Here is an 11,002-nt window from a genome sequence, read left to right as displayed (position 1 = left end):
AATTACACTGAGAAAGTAAATTTGGGCTGTTTTTGACCCATACAACACTTTTTTTTCTGTCCAAAATATATATTTAAATATATGCTAAATGTTTTATTACCATTAAAGCTCAATGAAATATATTTTGCACTTAAAGTTTTACTAATTACGTTTTAAAATATAAGACTAAATGTATTTATTTCAAAACTTATAATTCTCAAAAAAAATAAAAATGAATTTAATTAAATGAATTCTTGCAATGAAATTTTTGGTTTTTAAAACTAAATTTTATTTAATTTTTTTCTTAGAAATATAGTTCTCATAAATCTATTTCTCAAATTGAGTGTCATGGCAGATGCCCAAATCCACTAGAATTTAATAATACTGTTTTTGTGTGTCAGAATATATTTACATGAATATATTTGAAATGGAATTTTTCTATATTTAAAATATATGCTAAATAAATGTTAATCAGTGAAGCTTAATGAAATATATTTTTTGAAATAAAAAAAATTAAAACAGGCTATAGACTTATAGATTGGTGTTTTTTTAATATATAAATGCAGTATATAGATGGAAAATTTATTTACATATATTTTAGTAAATGTTTTTGGCTATTTTATGCGTATTTTTAAAAGCGTTTGAAAAATTCTGTATATTCATCACTCACACATGGACCATTCAAACTCAAGATTATTTCTTTCCTCTTTATTCTTTAGTAACATGTTGCACGCATAACAAAAAATAAACGCTCTCAAAGGAAACTGAAGAGTTAATTTTTTGAACCAGTTGTGTTATTTTCTATACTGTGATGCAGTAAAAGAGCTAACAGGGCAGCGTTTCATTGGTCAGTAGATCTTTACAGGCACGAGGAGAGAAAATCCTTCAATGTAAACTTCAAGAGAACAACATCACTGGTCATAAAGCCATTCCTGAAACCACATGAGGTACTAAACCAGTAAAACACCAAAGCGAGAGCCGCGGCTCAGTTCAAGGCCAAGCAGGAGTTCAGTAGAAACACGATGCAGCGCTCCAGAGATTGTCACATTGAACGGCGTGCGATCAGACGTCCTTCATTCGTCAAACACGATGCTCGATGACGTGATTATGGCACACGATGAGTTTGGCACCAGAGGACAGAAATAAAATCAGAACAGCACAGAAATAAACCGTTTCAATCCCAGTACAGAGTTCATTAAACAATCGTAACCAAACCAGGTCATATTTCACCCCAAAATCATAAGACATCATATTTTGCATTAAGAAAATTAAGTCTATTTTAAGGACCAAGATTTTTAGGAGTGTAATTTCACAAAAGTGAGGGGAAAATAAGAAAAAAAATATGATTTACAATATATATCCATAATAGTTATGCTGGGTTTTTTTGCCGATTTAAATACATATTTAAAAAAAAAACAAAAAAAAAAACACGGAAACAGTGAGAAATACTGAGAATGAAAAATAAAAGGATTTTTTTTTTTTTTAATGGAATTGAATTTATGGTGAAATATGACATGTACATGTTTTCATGATATTCACCAATTTTAAAAAAGCATAGCAGAAGGGGATTTGTATTCATTTGTTTGTAAAAGAGCACGTCCAGGTCGAATTTCACCCCAAAAAGACCTAAAATAACACATTTTTCATTAAGAAAATTGATAAAAAAAAAAAAAAAAAAAATTGAGAAAAAAAAAATTTACATATAAGAGTTTGATGTTAAAATATATTTTTTTGTAAACTGTCATGAAAATGATGTTAATGCAAAACATCTTAATGGTGTTGAATTTAGGGTGAAATATGAGCTGGATATTTTTCCATGATATTTAAAATCCATTTCACCTCAAACTCAGGACCAACGTGTGTTTGCAATGCAACAATTTCTAAATTTTATAATAAAAAAATTCAAAATTTTCATTACTGCAACAAAATTTTTTTAATAAAATACTGCATCACAGTAATGAGAGACGCACTGAAAATCATGAGAAATGAAAGAAAAACATTTATATACTTACTCTCATGAATATAATGTCACAATGTGAAACATCATAATGATTTTGAATTTAGGGTGAAATAAGATCTTGACGTTTTTAAATTAGATCTGTATTAATCTGCCTGTATATTAGAAGTTTCCCAGTTTATTCAGTCTGTATATAGATGCATTAAAATACATCATTTGCTATGAATTTCTTAGAGGTCTGAAGCGTGTGCTGGAGCCGCTCACAAACATAGAAACAGCGCAGATCTTCAGCTATTGATCTGCACTTGTTTCTGACGGCTGATGTGAACACAAGCTAACAGGATCGAGACGTGAATCTGCAACAGTCATGCTTCCAGTTTCTCCAGAGCTCTGTATGGATTGATCGTGTTTGGACGTCAGCCGCGTGTGACCGCATGCAGAGACACAAACGCCCAAACATTCACAAGCTCATGTCAGTCATGCACAGGCTTCCATTCCACACACACTCTGACAGAAGCAGGCCTTCCAATCACAACACACACCACCAGACAACAGCTTCTCCTGCTCACCAGAGCTGGATGTATTTGATGTAAAAATACACTAAAAATTCGGAAATATTTTTACAATTAAAAACAGCTGTTTTCTATTTGAATATCTGTTAAACTGTAATTTATTTCTGTGATGCGCAGCTGTATTTTCAGCATCATTACTCCAGTCTTCAGTCACATGATCCTTCAGAAATCATTCTAATATACTGATTTACTGCTCAAGAAACATGTCTGATTATTATCAATGTTGAAAACAGTTGTGCTGCTCAATATTTTTGTGGAAACTGTGATGCATTTTATTTTTCAGGATTCACAGATGAAGAGAAAGTTCAAAAGAATAGCATTTATTTGAAACGGAAATCTTTTTAACATTATAATTGTCTTTACTGATACTTTTGAGCAATTTAATGCATCTTTTTTTTTACACACACACACACACATACACATATACGTACACTCTAAAAAATGCTGGGTTAAATACAACCTAGTGCTGGGTAAATATTGGACAGAATACATGCTGGGCTGTTTTAAGCCAACAGTTGGGTTAAATGTTTAACCTTCTGGGCAGTAACCCAACCGCTGGGTTCGTCCATATTTTACCCAGCATTTTGTAGAGTGTACATATACATTATATATATATATATAAAATGACAGCTAACGCAATTGCAACATTTTAATGAATAATATATGTATATAACAAATAAGTAAATAAGATATACACATATTCTTGAAATAAACTCAATTTTTACACAATTACTAATAATATTACTGCACTTCAAATTAAAGGTGGAAAAAAGTAAAGTATTATCAAAGAAAACTTTTTTTTTTTTTTTTTTTTTCATTTAATTTTTTACTTACCTCCTTTCTTTTTTAATGGTATATGTGACCCTGGGCCACAAAACCAGTCATAAGGGTCAATTTACATCATCTGAAAGCTGAATAAATAATCTTTCCATTGATGTATGGTTTGTTATGATCGGACAATATTTGGCCGAGATACAAAAAAATCTAAATATTGAGAAAATCTCCTTTAAAGTTGTTCAAATTAAGTTCTTCGCAATGCATATTACTAATCAAAAATGAAGTTTTGATATATTTACGGTAGGAAATTTACAAAATATCTTCATGGAACATGATCTTTACTTAATATCCTAATGATTTTTGGCATAAAAGAAAAATCAATAATTTTGGCCCATACTATTTATTTTTGACTATTGCTACAAATATACCCCAGCGACTGAAGACTGCTTTTGTGCTCCAGGGTCACATTTCACAGTTTCCACAAAAATATTGAGCAGCACAACTGTTTTCAACATTGATAATAAATCAGAAATGTTTCTTGAGCAGCAAATCAGTATATTAGAATGATTTCTGAAGGATAGACTGGAGTAATGATGCTGAAAATACAGCTGCGCATCACAGGAATAAATTACATTTGAACAGATATTCACATGGAGAACAGCTCTTTGAAATTGTAAAAATATTTCACATTTTCACTGTTTTTACTGTATTTTTAACCAAATAAATGCAGCCTAGGTGAGCAGAAGAGATTTTTTTCAGCAACACTAAAAACTCATAACTACTCCAACCTTCTGCCTGGTAGTGTATGAATGTGGTTCAGCTCTCGGCGAGCCAGATATATCTGTTTTTATGTACATTCATTTAGATGATGAGTGTCCAACTCGAGATTATGGCCACATCAGGTTTTTAGTGTGAGTTTCTGAGCTAAGATCTCTATATGAATATTTCAGATGCATTTGCTGAATTTGGACGGGTTGTTAAAGATGGCAGTAGCACAGCTCTCACAGACTCTCGGAGGGAAAGACGAGTGTCCCCACACACACACACATATCTGTAATACAGTAGGTTGGGAGGATGAGATCCCTCTGCTTTAACACGCACACTTCTTCTCGTTGGCCGGCGCAGCGTCCAGTTTGCTGCTGTCTGTGTTGTGTGCGTCTGCCGCCGGTTTGTCCACACACTGCTCCATCCGCTTCATCACCAGATCCAGCAGCGTCACCACGGCCTTGTCCACCTCCACACCGGTCGCCGCACTCGTCTCAAAGTAGGGAATTCTGGGAAAGAGGAGAAAGACAAACATCAGAAGAAAAAGCCTGGATTCTCTCTAAAACATACAAACAATAAAGAAGTGTTACATATGCTGTTATATAATGACAGACATCCACATATGGGAAAGTCGTTAGAGAGTCGTAATCCAAAGGTTGTGGGTTCGAGTCTCAGATCCGGCAGGGATTGTAGGTGGGGGGAGTGAATGTCTAGTGCTCTCTCCACCCTCAATACCACGACTGAGGTGCCCTTGAGCAAGGCACCGAACCCGCAACTGGATGGGTTGGATGGGTTAAATGCAGAGCACGAATTCCGAGTATGGGTCACCATACTTGGCAGTATGTTACTTCACTTACTCACTTACTATAGCAATGACCATATTTCAGCCACAGAAATTAAATAATTTATTTTTAATTTAATAAGTTATTGCTATTATTGGTCGCACCGCATGATGAGTGGTCGCTCCAAATGACACAAAGACCTTACATCATTAAAAATCTATTTAAAGAAACGTGTGAAAAGTTCAGCATATTGCATTAACTGCAGTCATTTTTTTAGCCCCAGTTATTTCTAAACTTTGCCCAAGCTTGGCATTGACCCTTCACCGGGAGTTTGATTAAGAGGCTTTCTGAGCAATCATAATTGACACGAGAGTAACGTCAGGTGCCCTTGAGTATATATAAGAATAAGAAAAAATAATAATATGAATCATTTAAATAAATAAGATTCACACATAATTACTATTTTAGCCAATAATTACCATTTTTATTTTACTATAAATATTTTTTTTTTTTTAAAAAGAGCCAGATGACTAAGAAACTTTGCATTCAAGCTAAACATTTCAAGGACTTGAACTTGAAAAATAGTGTGTATTGACATCTTTTCACAGTTGAAACAAGATACCTTCTGATGTTCATTCATGTTTATTTTGTGCTATAACTAGTAAGAGATGATTGGTCACGTGCCGCTTGAACTGAGGTGCTACAGCGATCTGTCACGACACATTAAAGAGCCAAAAAAAACAGTGTTTTTTGTTTGAATTTCTTAAATTCTCAGAGTTTAAATTTAGTCCTTTTTTTTGTTGTTTAATACCAAAAGTAACCTGCTCTGTCTTGTATGTCGGCGTGTTGTCAGTGTCTTCTTTGCCCCGGGATGTATTTTTCACTGCATGAGAACATGATGTGTGGCATAAAAGTGCCATGGTTTGTCGGATGGTTTGTCTGACGTAGCAACAGTAACTAAGGGCGGGTCTTTGCTAAGGGTTAATTTAGAGTTGCTGGCTCAGGTTCTGAGATGAAATCATAAACATCTTTCTTACAGCAGAAAATTACATCTGGAGTTTGTGCTAGACTGCAGGGTCAGAATTAACATGCTGCCTATGGTGAGCGTTTATTTGGCTTTGCTTGGCAGTGGAATCTAGTAAAATAGATTAAAATAGTTATTAATAAATATATAATAAATGACTAATAAATGCATAATTACCAAACTGAAATTAGATGCTCTAAATTCCTATTTTTTTGCATTTTTTTCTCATATTGTACAAAGATTACACATAAACTGCTCGAAATGCTCGAAAAAGTTACTCCAAATTATATTAAAATAAAGTATTTTGTGTATATAAACCATTAATTGAATATAAAAGCACAAAAACTGTGAATCTGGGACATATATCTATAATGGAAAACACTCTGCAGTGGTCGCACCACATGATATTTTCAAATTCAGTCAAAATAAAGCACAGATTTAGCCACCTAAACAAAACAAGCTAGCTTCCCATGAAAGGTCACGATGAAATTTATAATACAAATAAATGCTTGTAGAAATAACTTAATATTCATTGTTTTTTTGAGGTCATACCACATGATATCCAAATGTGGTAACTACATACCAGCCATTGAAAAGGTTATTTTTTTCCAGATTTGAAAAAGTTACAAACCAGCTTGATGCTTCTATGGGTTCTTGGCAAATTGTTATATGATGCAAAGTCTCATCTTTGAATGGATTTCAACATAAAAGTACCAAAATGGTAGTTTCTTGATGGTCGCACCACATGATATTTCATAAAATGGAGATTATCAGACAAAGTTTGTTTGAATATTATGATGGAAATATAAATAAAAATGCTTTGCAATTTTATACAGGATTACAGAACACTTTGGAAAACATGCCAAATAGTGCAGAAAATGAATCTGAATAAATTTAGGGTAATATCAAAGATGTTTCCAAAACAAAATGTATGGCCGGACGGTCGCACCACATGATGTTTTGACACTTTGAATAACAGAAAAATGACAAATAACTAATGTTTTTTGAAAAATTAAAGTTGGTACATATGTGGAGAGGGACTTCTTATATATGGCATCTTTTTTATGCATTTAAACCAAACACAATGTCTCACACACACACACACACACAAAAACACACCCACACACACACTCACCCGTATTTGTCCGCTAGTTCCTTCGCTTGTTTCTCCTGGACTTCCCTCTGGTCGTTCAGATCAGCTTTATTACCCACAAGAACAATATCTGGATTCTCACAATACGCGTTAGCCTGGAGCTGACCTACACACACACACACACAGGAAAATAAGAAGAGGAGGAGGATGAAGAAGGACAAAGAAGAGGAAAAAGATTAGGAAGCGGAAGAAGGAGACGAAGGAGGAAGAGGATGAAGAAGAAAAAATAAGAAAGCATAAAAAGAAGACGAAGAAGAGGAAAAGGAAAAAGAAGAACAAGAGGAGGAAAGAGGAAGAATAGAAAGAAGAAAACAAGAGGAAGCGGAAAAGAAACAGATAGGAAAAGAGGAAGTGGAAGAAGAAAAGGACAGGAAACAGAAAGAATAAGAAGAAGAGGAAGAAGGTAAGGAAGAGAAAAATGAGGAAGAGTATAGCAGTGTAAGTGAGAAACCTGTCCACAGTGAGTCAGTTACTCTGGTCAGCGGGGAGTCGAAATTAATCGTTTCTACGATGCACCGCGATGCAGATGAGGACTAGGTTCAAATGAAGTTCTTAGCAATGCATATTACTAATCAAAAATGAAGTTTAGATATATTCATAGTAGTAAATTTACAAAATATCTTCATGGAACATGATCTTTACTTAATATCCTAATGATTTTTGGCATAAAAGAAAAATCTATAATTTTGACCCATACAATGTATTGTTGGCTATTGCTACAAATATACCCCAGCGCCTTAAGACTTAATGATGCTTTTGTGCTCCAGGGTCACATTTCAGCTTTTATGCACGACCTGGAGAAGACACACGCTGTGCGTAAATCATGTCATGCAACAAATAAAATATGCAGAGGGTAACACCACTAATTAATAAATGTTTTGTATACACTGCACTGTATAAGTACTTGCATGATGCACTTTTAGTATTTACTTTTGTGTATTTGTTCTATATGCTCCTGTTGTCTTCTGTGCCCAGACTTAGTTTTGTTTGATGTTTGATACATTCAAGAAGCATGTTTTCTTTGAGCAGGTAAAATTAAAGGTTCAGTTCATAAATCTGATGTTGTAGTTATTGACAAAATTGTATACATGTGAAGCAAAATGTAAAATTGAGAATGCAGTGCATCGTGATATCAAATTGATATCGTGTGTCTGCGCTCACTCACTCATCCAGTTCCTGACGTTCAGGAAACTCTGCTGGCTCGTCAGATCGAACATGAGCAGGAAACCCATCGCATCCCTGAAGAACGCCGTGGTCAAACTCCTGAACCTGAGCCGGAGAACAAAGCACAATCTCTGATCAGTGTCTACAGTCTGTGTCTGTGTCTCTCAAACATCTCAGCCGTCCAAATCAGGGGATGTCAAAGTCAGGAGAAAAACAGTGTAATGTAAAAAAAATACATATTAAAACAAATAAAAATAAATAATACGGTTATATTGAAATATATACATAGATTAACAGATATATTTAAAAATATATAAAAAATAATTAAATAATAATGACAATCAATTAATCAATCAATCTAACAGTAGAGTATGTATAGTGAAAAAATTAATGTAAAATAAACAAAAAAGATAGTAAATAAATAAAGTTTCAATAAATAATAAAAAAATAAATATAAAAATGTACCTAACTGAACTTTTTTATAGGGAGTAAAAATATGTATAATAAAGTTCATAAAGTCATAAAGTAAAATAAAAATCAAAGTATATTAAAACAAATAAATAAAGAAAAATACATTAAAATAATTGGATTGAAATAAATACATTTAACAGTGCACTACTCTAGTGAGTAGGAAAAACATTAATGTAAAATAAATAAACTAACAAAATAGATAATAAATATATTTAAAACTATTACTTTAAAATGCTTAATAATACATTTTTTAAAGCAGGTGAACAATAAAAATTATAAACAATAAATTAAAATAAATAAATGTATTACAGCAGTAGAATATATTTGAAGAGTTTATTTGCAAAAACAGATGTTTTTTTTATTTACAAAAATCATGTTTTTTATTATGTTATCATGTTTTTATTGTGTTAACCTAATTAAAATAACCCAACTGCAGTTTGATTGAGATTAATCAGAATGCACAATGAAAAAACATGATTTTTGAGTTATCGTTTTTGCAAATTAACTCTTCATTTTAAGATGAGTGTCCACTGCATTGATCACATTTAGGGTCCATGGCATCTATAAGATTGAAAAGCCCTGGTCCAGACGACGCAGATGGAGCTGATACTGGGAAAGCAGGAGACTATGGAGACTATGGGAACGTGATCATGATTATGAAAGGAAGAGCGCACCTCTCCTGTCCCGCCGTGTCCCAGAGCTGCAGGTGAACCTTAAACGTCTTTCCCGTCGTTCCATTGGGGCTGTTTGTCGTATAAACCTGCAGAACAACACACACCAGCAGAGATCAGCACCAAACCTTCACTACATCAAATATTCAGAGTCTCTGAAGGGGTTTTGGCTCGAGGTCAGACTGAAAACACCAAACATAAACTCTAAATAACATGATTCAGACGCCGGGAAACTGCTGTTCTTCTGCTCGCTTTAGCTCAGATGGATGCTGTTATTGATCTGCCTGAGCCGCACTGCATGCTGGGATAGATGCTTTCATCTCTCTGTCTTCCTGCCCACTTCATCTGTGACATTTAAAGAGTCTCCGAAGGAAAAAAAAAGAGCATAAAACACCCCCCCAAAAAAGCACACTAAATAATTGTGTGATTACATGGAGAAACATATTATAATCAAAAAACAAAAAGTAATTAAAATAAATAAATAGATAAATAAAAATAAGAACAGTCCAAAAGTAAGTAGAAAAAGATGTTACAATTAATAGAAACTAAATATTTTAAATAAATAAATAAAACATCTTAAATAATCATATGCTTAAAGGAAGCAGCATATTACAATAAAACAATACATTTATGTAAATAAATAAATAGAACAGTCCTAATGTAGAAAAAGTTAATGTAACAATTAAATAGAAACTAAATATTGTAAGTAAATAAACAAACAAACAAATAAAATAATCTGAAACATACTGTAGACAGAAAAAGATCATAAAAATCCTGACATAAATGAGGATTTTGTGTCTGGCACTAAATAACTGTGTGCTTACAAAGGGAAACAAATTACAATCAAACAATAAAAATGATATTAAAAATTAATAGACAAATAAATAAATAAACAAGAACAGTCCTAAAGTAAGTAGAATAGGATAATGTAATAAATAATAACTAAAACTTTTAAATAAATAAATAAATATCTGAAATATATGTGTCCGGCACTAAATAATTGTGCTTAGAAGAAATAAAAATTACAATAAAACTATTTAAAAAAAAAATAGTAGTAGTACTAAAGTGAGTAGAAAAAAGATGTAATAATCTGAAAGATACTGCAGACAGGGTTTGGGTCTGGCACTAAATGTAAATGTATGAGATTGTGTTTATAATGCTGGAGAATAATGGAGGATTGTTCCTGACATGATGTGACCGTGTGTCACTGATAATGCTCTGCGTCTCTGAGCTCAGATGATTCATACTGGGAGTGTGTTTGAGAAGTTCAGGCCTGAGGCCTCATTCTCGATCTTTTCCAGATCAGGGCAGGCTCATTTAGTGGGTGGCAACACGCTTTGCACGTCCTCACTCGCACACGCACACGCGCGCGGTTGAACTTAAAGGGTGGGTGCAATGCTGTTTCATGCATTCAGAGTTGTTTACACAGTTAAAGAGTTTGATTCTCATGCTAAGCATGAACAAAGTGTCAAAAAACAATTTGGACGTATAACAGAGTATTTCTGTGCCGAAAATCTTACTTCCGGGTTCGTACAAGTTTCAGAGATTTTTTTTCCGATCGTGGCTCTTCGTGATGTAAACAAGGGTGGAACTCCTTATATGGGCATTTCTCCCGGAAGAGCGCACCCGCGCACGCATCGACTGGAGCGAGAGCAAGAGCGCGTCCATCAACACGCTTCATTCGGCT

The 11,002-nt window shown here is 33.7% G+C and overlaps 2 protein-coding genes across 4 annotated transcripts in view; one reads left to right on the top strand and one right to left on the bottom strand.

Annotated features, from left to right (window-relative positions):
* Positions 1-761, top strand: part of LOC306856107 (uncharacterized protein) — a 37,913-nt gene extending 37,152 nt beyond the window's left edge. For both annotated transcript variants that reach the window (XM_079395131.1, XM_079395132.1), the window contains one exon: positions 1-761. This exon is cut by the window's left edge and continues 1,007 nt beyond it. The gene's annotated coding sequence lies outside the window, so the exon portion shown is untranslated.
* A 2,575-nt stretch (positions 762-3,336) lies between these two features.
* The window catches only part of rab27b (RAB27B, member RAS oncogene family), a 40,714-nt gene continuing 33,048 nt past the window's right edge, over positions 3,337-11,002 (bottom strand). For both annotated transcript variants that reach the window (XM_079394688.1, XM_079394687.1), the window contains 4 exons: positions 9,319-9,404; positions 8,175-8,278; positions 6,992-7,115; positions 3,337-4,559 (listed from right to left, as the gene is read on the bottom strand). In XM_079394688.1, the coding sequence (XP_079250814.1) occupies positions 4,376-4,559; positions 6,992-7,115; positions 8,175-8,278; positions 9,319-9,404 (498 nt within the window). In that variant the 3' untranslated portion in view covers positions 3,337-4,375. The remainder of the gene's footprint in view (positions 4,560-6,991; positions 7,116-8,174; positions 8,279-9,318; positions 9,405-11,002) is intronic.

This window comes from Barbus barbus, assembly GCF_936440315.1.
Source record: "Barbus barbus genome assembly, chromosome: 36".
Lineage (NCBI taxonomy): Eukaryota > Metazoa > Chordata > Actinopteri > Cypriniformes > Cyprinidae > Barbus > Barbus barbus.
The sequence above is the reverse complement of the archived record's forward strand: the minus strand, read 5'-3'. Positions and strand labels throughout refer to the sequence as shown.